This window comes from Triticum aestivum, chromosome 5A (genome assembly GCF_018294505.1).
Source record: "Triticum aestivum cultivar Chinese Spring chromosome 5A, IWGSC CS RefSeq v2.1, whole genome shotgun sequence".
NCBI classification, from domain to species: Eukaryota; Viridiplantae; Streptophyta; class Magnoliopsida; order Poales; family Poaceae; genus Triticum; species Triticum aestivum.
Genome location: NC_057806.1, coordinates 477,086,428 through 477,102,008, shown reverse-complemented (window position 1 = coordinate 477,102,008; position 15,581 = coordinate 477,086,428). Strand labels below are relative to the sequence as shown.

The 15,581-nt window shown below is 48.0% G+C and overlaps 1 protein-coding gene across 1 annotated transcript; it reads left to right on the top strand.

Moving 5' to 3' along the window:
- Positions 1-9,625: 9,625 nt before the first annotated feature.
- On the top strand, positions 9,626-14,724 carry LOC123104156 (uncharacterized). Its single transcript, XM_044525913.1, has 8 exons — positions 9,626-9,988; positions 11,222-12,336; positions 12,414-12,714; positions 12,841-13,047; positions 13,130-13,303; positions 13,459-13,659; positions 13,803-13,916; positions 14,027-14,724. Exons 2-8 carry the CDS (start codon positions 11,246-11,248, stop codon positions 14,357-14,359), a joined length of 2,421 nt encoding a protein of 806 aa, XP_044381848.1. The 5' UTR covers positions 9,626-9,988; positions 11,222-11,245; the 3' UTR covers positions 14,360-14,724.
- The last annotated feature ends 857 nt before the right edge of the window (positions 14,725-15,581 follow it).

Below are 15,581 nucleotides of genomic sequence, written 5' to 3'. Positions count from 1 at the left end.
GATATCCGCCACGAGCCTCAATATTCATCGGACCACATACATCTGTATGTATGATTTCCAACAAATCTGTTGCTCTCTCCATAGTACCGGAGAACGGTGTTTTGGTCATCTTGCCCATGAGGCACGGTTCGCAAGTACCAAGTGATTCATAATCAAGTGGTTCCAAAAGTCCATCAGTATGGAGTTTCTTCATGCGCTTTACACCGATATGACCTAAACGGCAGTGCCACAAATAAGTTGCACTATCATTATCAACTCTGCATCTTTTGGCTTCAACATTATGAATATGTGTGTTACTACTATCGAGATTCAACAAGAATAGACCACTCTTCAAGGGTGCATGACCATAAAAGATATTACTCATATAAATAGAACAACCATTATTCTCTGATTTAAATGAATAACCGTCTCGCATCAAACAAGATCCAGATATAATGTTCATGCTTAACGCTGGCACCAAATAACAATTATTTAGGTCTAATACTAATCCCGAAGGTAGATGTAGAGGTAGCGTGCCGACTGCGATCACATCGACTTTGGAACCGTTTCCCACGCGCATCGTCACCTCGTCCTTAACCAATCTTCGCTTAATCCGTAGTCCCTGTTTCGAGTTGCAAATATTAGCAACAGAACCAGTATCAAATACCCAGGTGCTACTGCGAGCATTAGTAAGGTACACATCAATAACATGTATATCACATATACCTTTGTTCACCTTGCCATCCTTCTTATCCGCCAAATACTTGGGGCAGTTCCGCTTCCAGTGACCAGTCTGCTTGCAATAGAAGCACTCAGTTTCAGGCTTAGGTCCAGGTTTGGGTTTCTTCTCTTGAGTAGCAACTTGCTTGCCGTTCTTTTTGAAGTTCCCCTTCTTCTTCCCTTTGCCCTTTTTCTTGAAACTAGTGGTCTTGTTGACCATCAACACTTGATGCTCCTTCTTGATTTCTACCTCCGCAGCTTTCAGCATCGCGAAGAGCTCGGGAATAGTCTTGTTCATCCCTTGCATATTATAGTTCATCACGAAGCTCTTGTAGCTTGGTGGCAGTGATTGAAGAATTCTGTCAATGACGCAATCATCTGGAAGATTAACTCCCAATTGAATCAAGTGATTATTATACCCAGACATTTTGAGTATATGCTCACTGACAGAACTGTTCTCCTCCATCTTGCAGCTATAGAACTTATTGGAGACTTCATATCTCTCAATCCGGGCATTTGCTTGAAATATTAACTTCAACTCCTGGAACATCTCATATGCTCCATGACGTTCAAAACGTCGTTGAAGTCCCGATTCTAAGCCGTAAAGCATGGCACACTGAACTATCGAGTAGTCATCAGCTTTGCTCTGCCAGACGTTCATAACATCCGGCGTTGCTCCTGCAGCAGGCCTGGCACCCAGCGGTGCTTCCAGGACGTAATTCTTCTGTGCAGCAATGAGGATAATCCTCAAGTTACGGACCCAGTCCGTGTAATTGCTACCATCATCTTTCAACTTTGCTTTCTCAAGGAACGCATTAAAATTCAACGGAACAACAGCACGAGCCATCTATCTACAATCAAACATAAACAAGCAAGATACTAATCAGGTACTAAGTTTCATGATAAATTTAAGTTCAGTTAATCAAATTAATTAAAGAACTCCCACTTAGATAGACATCCCTCTAATCCTCTAAGTGATTACGTGATCCAAATCAACTAAACCATAACCGATCATCACGTGAGATGGAGTAGTTTTCAATGGTGAACATCGTTATGTTGATCATATCTACTATATGATTCACGCTCGACCTTTCGGTCTCCGTGTTCCGAGGCCATATCTGTATATGCTTGGCTCGTCAAGTATAACCTGAGTATTCCGCGTGTGCAACTGTTTTGCACCCGTTGTATTTGAACGTAGAACCTATCACACCCGATCATCACGTGGTGTCTCAGCACGAAGAACTTTCGCAACGGTGCATACTCAGGGAGAACACTTCTTGATAATTTAGTGAGAGATCATCTTATAATGCTACCGTCAATCAAAGCAAGATAAGATGCATAAAAGGATAAACATCACATGCAATCAATATAAGTGATATGATATGGCCATCATCATCTTGTGCTTGTGATCTCCATCTCCGAAGCACCGTCGTGATCACCATCGTCACCGGCGTGACACCTTGATCTCCATCGTAGCATCGTTGTCGTCTCGCCAAGCTTATGCTTCTACGACTATCACTACCGCTTAGTAATAAAGTAAAGCATTACATCGCGATTGCATTGCATACAATAAAGCGACAACCATATGGCTCCTGCCAGTTGCCGATAACTCGGTTACAAAACATGATCATCTCATACAATAAAATTCAGCATCATGTCTTGACCATATCACATCACAACATGCCCTGCAAAAACAAGTTAGACGTCCTCTACTTTGTTGTTGCAAGTTTTACGTGGCTGCTACGGGCTTAAGCAAGAACCAATCTCACCTACGCATCAAAACCACAACGATAGTTTGTCAAATAGACTCCGTTTTAACCTTCGCAAGGACCGGGCGTAGCCACACTTCGTTCAACTAAAGTTGGGGAGACAGTCGCCCGCAAGCCACCTATGTGCAAAGCACGTCGGGGGAACCGGTCTCGCGTAAGCGTACGCGTAATGTTGGTCCGGGTCGTCTCGTCCAACAATGCCGCCGAACCAAAGTATGACATGCTGGTAGGCAGTATGACTTATATCGCCCACAACTCACTTGTGTTCTACTCGTGCATATAACATCAACATAAAAACCTAGGCTCGGATGCCACTGTTGGGTTTCGTAGTAATTTCAAAAAAATTCCTACGCACACGCAAGATCATGTGATGCACAGCAACGAGAGGGGAGAGTGTTGTCTACGTACCCACGCAGACCGACTGCGGAAGCGTTGACACAACATAGAGGAAGTAGTCGTACGTCTTCACGATCCAACCGATCAAGCACCGAAACTACGGCACCTCCGAGTTCGAGCACACGTTCAGCTCGATGACGATCCCCGGACTCCGATCCAGCAAAGTGTCGGGGAAGAGTTCCGTCAGCACGACGGCGTGGTGACGATCTTGATGTACTACAGCAGCAGGGCTTCGCCTAAACTCCGCTACAGTATTATCGAGGACTATGGTGGCTGGGGGCACCGCACACGGCTAAGGAATAGATCACGTGGATCAACTTGTGTGTTTCTGGGGTGCCTCTGCCTCAGTATATAAAGGACTAGAGGGGGGAGGCTGGCCGGCCAAGCTTGGCGCGCCAGGAGAGTCCTACTCCCTCTGGGAGTAGGATTCCCCCCCCCCCAATCCTAGTTGGAATAGGATTCGCGGAGGGGGAAAAGAGAGAGAGGGGGCCGGCCACCTCTCCTAGTCCTAATAGGACTAGGGGAAGGGGGAGGCGCGCAGCCCATGTAGGGCTGCCTCTTCTCTTTTCCACTAAAGCCCATCATGGCCCATTTAGCTCCCGGGGGGTTCCGGTAACCTTCCCGGTACTCCGGTAAAATCCCGATTTCACCCGGAACACTTCCGATATCCAAACATAGGCTTCCAATATATCAATCTTTACGTCTCGACCATTTCGAGACTCCTCGTCATGTCCGTGATCACATCCGGGACTCCGAACAACCTTCGGTACATCAAAATGCATAAACTCATAATATAACTGTCATCGTAACCTTAAGCGTGCGGACCCTACGGGTTCGAGAACAATGTAGACATGACCGAGACATGTCTCCGGTCAATAACCAATAGCGGGACCTGGATGCCCATATTGGCTCCTACATATTCTACGAAGATCTTTATCGGTCAGACCGCATAACAACATACGTTGTTCCCTTTGTCATCGGTATGTTACTTGCCCGAGATTCGATCGTCGGTATCCCATACCTAGTTCAATCTCGTTGCCGGCAAGTCTCTTTACTCGTTCCGTAATACATCATCTCGCAACTAACTCATTAGTTGCAATGCTTGCAAGGCTTATGTGATGTGCATTACCGAGAGGGCCCAGAGATACCTCTCCGACAGTCGGAGTGACAAAACCTAATCTCGAAATACGCCAACCCAACATGTACCTTTAGAGACACCTGTAGTACTCCTTTATAATCACCCAGTTACGTTGTGACGTTTGGTAGTACCCAAAGTGTTCCTCCGGTAAACGGGAGTTGCATAATCTCATAGTTACAGGAACATGTATAAGTCATGAAGAAAGCAATAGCAACATACTAAACGATCGGGTGCTAAGCTAATGGAATGGGTCATGTCAATCAGATCATTCTCTTAATGATGTGATCCTATTAATCAAATAACAACTCATTGTTCATGGTTAGGAAACATAACCATCTTTGATTAACGAGCTAGTCAAGTAGAGGCATACTAGTGACACTTTGTTTGTCTATGTATTCACACATGTATTATGTTTCCGGTTAATACAATTCTAGCATGAATAATAAACCTTTTATCATGATTATAAGGAAATAAATAATAACTTTATTATTGCCTCTAGGGCATATTTCCTTCATCAAGAACCGCAGCAGAATCACATGGTTGAGAAGAAAAAAGCTCTTCATAAAAATTATGTACCATATTTTTCATCTCTTCTTGTGACTCACACAAAGAACCATCATTCCGTTGAAGAGAGTGTATTATGTTGGCGCGTCTCCGAGCCTTTGTGCGGGCTTGGAAAAAACTAGTGTTCCGATCCCCTTGCTTGAGCCAGTCAATCCTGGAGCGCTGGCATTCCATGATCTCTTCCGTCTCAAATAGCTCACATAACCGTTTCTCAAGATCACGTTCATCGGCTACAATTGCAGCCGAGACCGGGACAGACCTTACATACAGAAGTCGTTGTTCTAGTTTGTAAATCTGCTTTCGGACCGAACCAAAACACTCACGGCTCCAAGTCTTCAAAGAAGCAACAACTTTCTGTAAGTTATCCCATATGGACTTGAGAGAGACCTCGCCATTTCTACCATCAGCCCAAGCTTGCTCTAATGTATTTTTGTAATCGGTGGCGCGAAGCCACATAGCCTCAAACTTGAAACCTTGTTGCACCGGGCGACGCACATCTTCCTGTACAGAATGAGAGAGCCCAATTCGGATGGCATAATGGTCAGAAGAAGTGGCAACAATATTCTCCACATAACAACCATCATAACAATATGTAAATGCACTGTTCACCACAACCCTATCAAGAAGGACTTTAGCATGGCTCTTTGGGTCCTGACGATTGCACCAAGTAAATTTAGGACCGGAGAAGCCCAAGTCCCTTAACTCGCAGTCCCGCAAGCACTCACGAAATGCAACAATTTGTTGCTCCGAGTGGTCATGAGGGCCAATGTGCTCATCTTGAGAAATAACCTCGTTGAAATCCCCACAAATAATCCACGAACCATTCCACATCGTCTTCAGACGCCGAATAAGGCTCCAAAAATGAACTCTATCTTCTCTCCTTGGTTCCCCATAAACAAAAGTAGCTCTCCATATAGGAGCCAAGTCAGAAGATACATGAACATCAATACATCTGGAATTGCATGCCTTCAAAGAGAGAGTCACCGAATCCTTCCAAAAAAGAGCTAGTCCACCACTTTGACCCTCTGAACTATTAGCAAAGCAACCCGAAAAACAAAAAGACCACATAAAATTATGGACAAGGGGATCCCTCATCTTTGTCTCAGACAAAAAGAGGAGGGTTGGTCGGTGAAGCTTCACAAGCCAGCGAAGCTCGTCAACTATCGAGGTCGACCCCGATCCTCGACAATTACAACATATAATACTCATTGCGTCTGGCGGGGCTGCTCTGCAGCTTCCACCGGATCCGCCAGTCGATAAGGTGAAGTATGTTTTTTTAACAGAAAGACTGTAAGGGAGGCCCCTACAGTATAATTGGTGCAACAAACCCAAATTGCAAGTACCATGCCTTGAACCTGGGTGGGTGGGAAGGTGAAGTACGTTGTTTTTTTTGTTCGAGACTTAATCTCCCACCTCTGTGGAAGTGCCACCATCTTTGCTAGATTTGTCAGAGACCACAATTGCCAGATCACTCACAAAATTTGAAGTATGCTCATCGGACAAATTTGCAACAGCTGGATTCTTGATGGGCTTCCTTTTCTGTCCAGACATGTTGTCGATCAATCTTTGAATCAGTTTACTTTCCTTACCAGCATCGTTAGTCCGGCCACGGCCTCACCCACGAGAAGATCGACCACATCCTCCGCCTGACTGGTTATTCTTGAGACGAGAGGACCCCTCAGCTTCCCCATCATACAACCTACATTGAGGGGAAGAGTTGCCACGTACGGCTGTTGGAAATATGCCCTAGAGGCAATAATAAATTAGTTATTATTATATTTCCTTGTTCATGATAATCGTTTATTATCCATGCTAGAATTGTATTGATAGGAAACTCAGATACATGTGTGGATACATAGACAACACCATGTCCCTAGTAAGCCTCTAGTTGACTAGCTCGTTGATCAATAGATGGTTACGGTTTCCTGACCATGGACATTGGATGTCGTTGATAACGGGATCACATCATTGGGAGAATGATGTGATGGACAAGACCCAATCCTAAGCCTAGCACAAAGATCATGTAGTTCGTATGCTAAAGCTTTTCTAATGTCAAGTATCATTTCCTTAGACCATGAGATTGTGCAACTCCCGGGTACCGTAGGAATACTTTGGGTGTGCCAAACGTCACAACGTAACTGGGTGGCTATAAAGGTACACTACAGGTATCTCCGAAAGTGTCTGTTGGGTTGGCACGAATCGAGACTGGGATTTGTCACTCCGTGTGACGGAGAGGTATCTCTGGGCCCACTCGGTAGGACATCATCATAATGTGCACAATGTGATCAAGGAGTTGATCACGGGATGATGTGTTACGGAACGAGTAAAGAGACTTGCCGGTAACGAGATTGAACAAGGTATCGGGATACCGACGATCGAATCTCGGGCAAGTACAATACCGCTAGACAAAGGGAATTGTATACGGGATTGATCGAATCCTCGACATCATGGTTCATCCGATGAGATCATCGTGGAACATGTGGGAACCAACATGGGTATCCAGATCCCGCTGTTGGTTATTGACCGGAGAACGTCTCGGTCATGTCTGCATGGTTCCCGAACCCGTAGGGTCTACACACTTAAGGTTCGATGACGCTAGGGTTATAAAGGAAGTTTGTATGTGGTTACCGAATGTTGTTCGGAGTCCCGGATGAGATTCCGGGCGTCACGAGGAGTTCCGGAATGGTCCGGAGGTAAAGATTTATATATGGGAAGTCATGTTTTGGTCACCGGAAAAGTTTCGGGTTTTATCGGTAACGTACCGGGACCACCGGGAGGGTCCCGGGGGTCCACCAAGTGGGGCCACAAGCCCCGGAGGGCTGCATGGGCCAAGTGTGGGAGGGGACCAGCCCCAGGTGGGCTGGTGCGCCCCCCCACCAAGACCCAAGGTGCAAGGGAGAGTGGAAGGGGGCAAACCCTAGGCTCAGATGGGCCTAAGGCCCACCTAGTGGTGCGCCCCCTCTCTCCCCCCTTGGCCGCCCCCTAGATGGGATCTAGGGCTGGCCGCCACCCCTAGGGGTGGGAAACCTAGGTGGGGGCGCAGCCCCTCCCCTCCCCTATATATACTTGAGGTTTTGGGCTGCCATACACACGAGTTCCTCTCCTTCTTAGCGCAGCCCTACCCCTCTCCCTCCTCGTCTCTTGCGGTGCTTGGCGAAGCCCTGCTGGAGTACCACACTCCTCCACCACCATCACACCGTTGTGCTGATGCTGGATGGAGTCTTCCTCAACCTCTCCCTCTCTCCTTGCTGGATCAAGGCATGGGAGACGTTGTCGGGCTGTACGTGTGTTGAACGCGGAGGTGCCGTCCGTTCTGCACTAGGATCTCCGGTGATTTGGATCACGACGAGTACGACTCCTTCAACCCATTCTCGTGAACGCTTCCGCATAGCGATCTACAAGGGTATGTAGATGCACTCTCCTTCCCCTTGTTGCTAGTTTCTCCATAGATAGATCTTGGTGACACGTAGGAAAATTTTGAATTTCTGCTACGTTCCCCTACAACGGCATCAACATGCCCAACATCAGCAGAAGGTGATCTACTACTCTGGTTCTTGGGATCAAAAGATGAATTAAAAGACTTGCTTCTCGACTTGACCCCACTAGATCTCCCGGACATTTCCTCTGGAGCACACAACTTCTTGGCAGCGTAAGGTAAGTCTCCATTCACATCACGTGTCCCCGGGTTTGGACATAGCATAGAAGAGTGTCGCAACAAACCACATGAGAAGCAGTAGAAAGGTAAACGCTCGTACATAATAGCATATGGCTCAATTGTCTTCGTCTTCACAGAATTGACAGTAACATACCGAACCAGAGGTTCGTGTACATGATTTATGCACGAGCACACATGAAAGCACCCGAACATCTTCCCTCTACATTTGATTCCACACGCTCAATCCTACCAATTGGCTTAACAAATTCCATCCCCGGCTTGGCCTTCATCAATCTGAGCGGGAGGGCCATGATGCGTGCCCAAATAGAGAGAGTTTTGAACTCCACTTGTAGCGGATGTACATTTGGATCAAAAAACTTGAGTAAAACAACATGTTTGCCCACCATCCACGGTGAGCCTTCCAGAACACGATCTCTATCCATCTTATTGATGAATTCTGCCACAAACAGGTTGTCTCCCACTGGGTGAATCAGCAGGCCCTTTGGATTACCCCAGGCCGGTCTCATTGCCGAAGAAATAGTATTGGTGTGAAGAACAGTGGGAGAGAGAACCTTGCCCATCAGTGCGCAATCCGGGTCGACCGGATCAGCTTCGTCGTCATCATCCACCATCACCGAATACGCCTCGACTGTCGTAAGACGCTCCATCATGTCTTCAACGCCAGAAGCGGAGCCAGAAGCACCCGCTTCCCGCGTAGAATCAAGGGCCGCAACAAGGACTTCCAGGACGATCGGCGGCGATGCAAAAGCACCATCCCTCTCAACCAAAAGAAGATGATCCACCTGCGCGCCAGTACACCCACCATCCCCCGTTGTCACCATGCTGGTAGCCTCGACAGGACCTCGTCCCACCATCGCCAAGGGTGGGCAGCAATGCAAGGATTGCCCCTGAATCACCCCGAACGAGGCAGCGCAACGAAAAACTATCGGTTTCACAAGAAGCGCAGGGCAAGAATAGGGGAAGGGAGAAATCACAGCGAGGAAAACACGATCAAATCACGGTCTCATACAATGCTCAAACCCCTGGGAACTGCCATCGCAAGAGCGTTGCCATGCCGAGGAGAGAGAGAAAACAAGAACAAAAAGATCAAAGAATATGTTTCCCTATTAGGCTACCATGTGATGACACCGGAACGGAATATGTTCAGTATGCATATATAGTAAACTAAGATCAAAGATCCCTACAGGAAAAACCGAGAGCACAGTTTATTCTTCCAAGTGTTTTAAAAAAAACAAGTCTTGCAAGAATGGGCGAGAAAACAGCCCTGCTAAAAAATACGAAAAGAAAAAGACCGGCGGGAAGCGGTCGCTTAACCACACCGCCCGGTGAAGCGACCCGATCGGAAGACCTCGAAGCGCGCGTCGATTGACATGAGAGCATTGCCAGCCCAAACCCACCACCGCAACCCCCACGCGCTGCACGCCTGTGACGCCCCTCCCCTCGCCGTAGCATCATCAGCCCCTGCACTGGCCGCTGGCCGCCTGCGCCGTCCCCTCTCCCCCTCCCGCGCCGGCCGCCGCCCCACCCCAACATTCCGCACCGCGCCCAGTCGAGGCCGCTGCGCCGCCCCTGCGACCCCTCCGGAAGCGCCCGGTGCCGCTCGCCCGGCATTATATTATTATTAGAAAAAGAAACAGAGGAGGAGCAACCGCTCGCTTTGGTTTGGTTTCGCGGCTCCCGTCTCCCGCTCCCGCTCCCGCTCGCGCCGCAGGGACCGAGGCGGCCACTGCAGCAAGAAGAACCACGGTGAGGACCCCCTTCTCGCCGTTCCCCTCCACAAAACCCATCCCCGAATCCCTGCTGTTTGCGCAGCGGAGAGCTTCCCGTTCTGAAGTGGTCGATTATTCTAGATTTGGTGGCTGTACATTGCTTCTTCTCTTCTTCTCTCCTCGTCGTACTTGCCAGTTCTGCCGATGTGGATCCGGCATTCCTTCAATGCTTAGCTAGTCGAACCACTTCGGACCGAAACCATACCCGTGCAGCCAGTTCGTGGCGGTGTCTTGTTAATTCGCGTTCGCGGATCGAGGGAACCGAGCCGTCCGCTTCTTTCCTGTTCTGTTCTTGAATACGCATTTGGGTTCTGGTGCCGCATTCTGTCATCCGCATTTCTGGAATTCAGTTAGTCTGGCCAATTTTGAACTTCTCCGCGGTGGCCATTTGCTTGCAACCATATGGATCGGAGCACTGCACTACACTTGCATAGTTGCATAGTTTCTTGCTTGGCCTGACCGGTGATGGGGAATTCCGGGCAACGACTAGGACGCGTCCATTGTTCTTGGAGTCACGTACTTCGCCGGTGCCGAGTTTACATTTGGTACAGCTTGTCAGATCTCCCTGCAGTCCAGTTTCGGTACAGCTTTGTGTCCAATTGGGAGTTGGGACCTCATTCTCCATCCAATGCAACCCAGTCCAACGGTCGTACACCCTCACCGTGCCCCACCGCCATGTGCCTCCCAACCACCTCCCTCCCCCTCAAGTGAATTGCACTAGGAGACACATTGCCCGTACCCAATTCTCTTGCTGCTGTTGGGGCATTAATTTTGTTGGTTAGATGTGTCTTTTGGTGTGTGTTTTGCCTAGCTGTCCAGATCTCGAGGCTTGATGGAGGACTACTAGCTGTTTGATCCGGCTTCTTTTACACTTTTACGGCATGAACATTTGCTTCTTACTATTATGCTAGTCGGTAACAAATTAATCAGTGAAGCGAATGCCTTACTGAAATCTGCATTCTATGTTGAGTACAGTGGAGATTACTTGTTTGCTCTGAACTTCTACTGCACTGTCTGCACAATTCTACACAAACTTCACATTTTATTCAGTTAAAGCTCGTTATATGCAATCGTTTTCCATGTGCCCCTTGCCATGGCATAATCATCATGATTGACCTTCCTGGATGTCACTTTCTCTATCATGCCTATTGGCTCACTCAAGCTGCTAGGCATTTGCTCATGTTACTAACTTTGTTAATGTTCTGTCTAGGTATCAAGTTTCTAGTACACTCAAATGGGTGCTAGGGAGAACGGGGAAGAGAGAAATGACCATTCAACTCATGTGGAAGTGGAACGACATGCTAAACTAGGGAAGGAAGCTGAATCAGAGTATGAAGCAGCTAGGGACTCCTTTTCATCTCAAGGTGAGTCTAACAGTAATGAAGATACTAAAGTGAAAAGAGTCTCAAGGGTTCCGAAGAAGCTAGCAAAAAAGGAGACCAAGCCAAACAGCTCACGTCTGGCCAGAACTAATTCCACTCGTATAGTCAACAAGAAGCTGCAATATATTTCACCAAACAATAGTCCGAACAAAGCACCGAAGCCAAGCAAAGCGGCTAATGGTGTTAAAACTGTTGAAGTTCAAAAGCCAGAAACTGTGGAAGTTACTTCTTGTCCTTCATCTGATGTGTCTGAGGAAACAAATGATAAAGCTATTGAGGGCAGAGCCACCGATGATAAGTCCACCGAGGGCAGGGCCAATGATAATAAGACCACCGAGGGCAGGGCCGATGATAATAAGGCCTCCGAGGGCACAGCTGCTGATGATAAGGCCGTTGAGGGTGTAGCGACTGATGATAAGGCCATTGAGGGCGTAGCGACTGATGATAAGGCCATTGAGGTGATAGCGACTGATGATAAGGCCATTGAGGTTATAGCGACTGATGATAAGGGCATTGAGGGTGTAGAGACCAGTGAGATAGCCATTGAAGAAGCAAAGGAAATTGATGTCTTAGACGAAGCTCCGAAATGTGATCAGAGTACTGGCACTGATGATGAAATTGCTGATACTGAACAGAACATACTTGATGATGACAACTCAGTAGCATATGAAAAGAATGATGAGAAGAGTGAGGAATTAGAATCAAAAATTGAAAAGCTGAAGCAAGAGCTTCGTGAAGTTGCTGCCCTCGAGGTTTCTCTCTACTCTATTGTGCCAGAGCATGTATGTTCATCACATAAACTGCATACACCAGCTCGGCGTCTGTCCAGGTTATATATCCATGCATCAAAGTTTTGGTCCCCAGATAAGAAAGCTTCTGTTGCAAAAAACTCTGTTTCTGGGCTTGTGCTTGTAGCAAAGTCTTGTGGCAATGATGTTCCAAGGTAAATAAACGGGTTATAGTATGTCTTAACTTTATTAACTCTTGCTAATTTTATTTAAGAATCTAATTTTGATGTAGGTTGACATTCTGGTTATCAAACACAATTGTCCTACGGGAGATCATTGCACAAACCTTTGGCATTTCAAGCCAATCAACTGCAGTTATGAATGCTTTCACTACGAACAGTAAGAGTAACGCAAGAAATCTTTACAAGAATTCCCTGCCAATGCGATGGAAAATGAATTCCAGTGGCAAGCAGGCTAGACCTACTATCACGCAGTTTCCCAATCATTGGCAGGAAACTGGCACTGTCTTGGCTGCATTAGAGAAGATTGAATCTTGGATCTTTTCTCGGATTGTGGAGTCTGTGTGGTGGCAGGTAAAGGTTCACCTTGTTTTATGCTGGCAATTTTGTCAGAGCCTTAAATTTGACCTGCTAGTTGTAAAACATGACTGAAAATGTTTCCAATTCAGTCAATATTCTGATCGGTGTTTCTCTTCCCAGGCACTGACTCCCTGTATGCAAACTCCTATTGAGGATTCATCAACTCCAAGCGTTAGGAAACCGTTAGGGCATTCTTCAGCTGATCAGCATCAAAGCACTTTTTGTATTGATCTTTGGAAGGCTGCATTTTGCGATGCATTCAGCCGAATATGTCCTCTTCGTGCTGGTGGACATGAATGTGGCTGCTTACCCGTATTAGCCAAACTGGTAAGCTTTAAGTTTCCTTTCATCATTTGAAAAGAATAATATTCTTTTGAAATGTGTTTATGAGCTGTTCTGCTATCATCAGGTGATGGAGCAATGTGTAGCCCGTTTAGACGTGGCTTTATTTAACGCCATCCTCCGTGAATCAGAGAATGAGATACCATCTGATCCAATATCTGACCCAATTCTCGACTCCACGGTTCTGCCAATTCCAGCTGGCAACTTAAGCTTTGGATCAGGCGCACAGCTGAAGAATGCGGTATGTACCTAAGTGCAGATTGAAACCACATTGTTTTGGTTTGATGCTTTCAATTCCATGAAGAACAAACTAGAGTAGGGCATTTCGATGATCTTAGTTCACTCCTTCCAAACAAATTCTACCATTAAATGTTGACACGTGAAATGACTCCCCAGGTTGGAAGCTGGTCCAGATTGTTGACGGATATGTTTGGCATGGACGGTGATGACTCTCGCAAGGATGGCCAAGGTGCAGAGGGAGATGGCAATAGCAGAAGAGATGGAGCTGAATCCAATTCTTTTAAGCTGCTCAATGAGTTGAGTGATCTTCTGATGCTTCCGAAGGACATGCTTCTTGAGAAGTCCATCAGGAAAGAGGTCTGTGTCCGTGCATAACTCCTTGCTACACTCGTATCATAGGAGTCCTATGTCCTCAAAACACAAGATGTTAAATTGTTACGATTTTATCTTATATGGAACTGTCAGATGTGGTGTAGTTGAAATTTTGAATTTTTTGATAGGTCTGCCCGTCGATTGGCCTTCCACTAGTAACAAGGATACTCTGCAACTTCACTCCAGACGAGTTTTGCCCTGATCCTGTTCCTGGCATAGTTCTAGAGGAGCTGAACTCTGAGGTATGTCCTCCCTTGCTGAAGTTGAATGAATCCATTACGTTGTGCACACAGAATGTCATGAAGGTAATTATAACTAAACTCTATTGACCTTTGTCATTAATATCGCACAGAGCTTGCTTGAGCGCTTCACGGAGAAAAATCTGATCAGTACATTCCCATGCACTGCTGCTCCTGTTGCGTACCGCGCCCCTTCATTGGAGGGTGTAGCGGAGAAGAGTGGCAGCGCAGAGGTGGAGCAAAGGGCCTTGATGGTCCAGAGGAGAGGGTACACCAGTGACGACGACCTGGACGACCTAGGCTCCCCCTTGATGTCCCTCTACGACCGGAGCTCTCCGCCGTCGCCTTGTAACGGAGTCGCGCATTTCAGTGCTCGACAAGAAGGCGCCGTGGCAAATGTAAGATACGAGCTCCTAAGAGAAGTATGGTCGGAGCGCCGTGATTGAGCGAGCGACCTGCAGGACTTGTTTGGGTGTTGCTTTGCATAAAATGGCGAACCAAGTGTTAGGGGCGTGAAGAATTTGCTTTTGCATCCGGCTCCGAAGAATCAAAGAGGGATGATGGCTCCTCGCTGGTGTTGTTTGCTTTGTCCACTGCAGAATTTCTACCCCCTCATTCGTTAGCCGGTGAGCTCGTTCGTTAGTTGCTCTTTTTTTTCTTCTTCTCATGTACTAGCATACATACTGGAAAATTGTAAGGAAAGGATGGTGAATTCGATACTGGGTGTAAAATATTAATGCGAGTATGGACCTATGGTGTAAGAGCAACTCCAATGGGGCGACCCCAACGAACGCGTGCTTTGTCTGCTTTTTGTCCGTTTGGGTCGGCCAGACGGACGCCGGTGTCCGCATTTTAAAACGGATCGGCTTGACCGCCCAACAGGGAGGCCGACCTAAATGTGGCGGCGTGAAAAAAAAACAAGTTGCACGAAATAAACATAATTAAACATAAAATTGGTCGGTCAAACGCCGGTCAAAGTCCACCTACATCTAATAAACATTAAATAAAAACATTAAAAAAGTCTGCGCCCGCCTGCTGCCGCCCCGCACGCTGCCCTAGACGTCGTCGGCCTTGCCCTTGCCCTTGACGTTGTCGTCGTCGGTGAGGTCGATGCAGACCGGAGCAGGGCCAGCCCACCCGAACGCCGCCTGGTACGCTGCCAGGGCAGCCTCCTCCGGCGTCTGCTGGGGCGGCGGCATTGCGGCAAGCCGCGCGCGCTCCTCCTCCTCCTCGAGCCGGAGCGCCTCCGCGTCGCGTTGAAGCATGGCCTCATAGCGCATTTGCTCCTCGTTGTCGCCCTGCTCCTGGCGGAGCCAGTGCTCCTTCCATCACTCGAGGTGGGCCGCCTCTTCCTCCGGCGTCGCGGCGAAGTAGACGGGAAGCGCGCTCACCCATCCGCGGTACTGGCCCGTCCACGAGTAGGCCTCCTTCGGCCAAGTGGGCGGAGGTGGGGAGCGCTTACGCTCCGGCTCCGGCTCCGGCTTGGGCTGTACGGGCGGCGACGGCGGCGGCGGCGGCACGAAGAGCGGGGTGTGGACGGAGTCCCCCGCCGCCGACAGGGCAAGGGCTTGCTCCAGCCCATCCCAGTGCGCGTCCTCCTCGATGCGGCTAGCCTCCAGCGCGTGCTGCAGGGCCTCCTCGAGGGCGGCTTGGTACTCCGCCTCCGCC

Excerpts from the sequence above, each read along its gene's own strand:
- LOC123104156 (XM_044525913.1), top strand. The coding sequence starts at position 11,246 with ATGGGTGCTAGGGAGAACGGGGAAGAGAGAAATGACCATTCAACTCAT. Across the intron at positions 13,048-13,129 it reads TACCCGTATTAGCCAAACTG|GTGATGGAGCAATGTGTAGC; the intron begins GTAAGCTTTAAG and ends TGCTATCATCAG. Across the intron at positions 13,660-13,802 it reads AGAAGTCCATCAGGAAAGAG|GTCTGCCCGTCGATTGGCCT; the intron begins GTCTGTGTCCGT and ends ATTTTTTGATAG.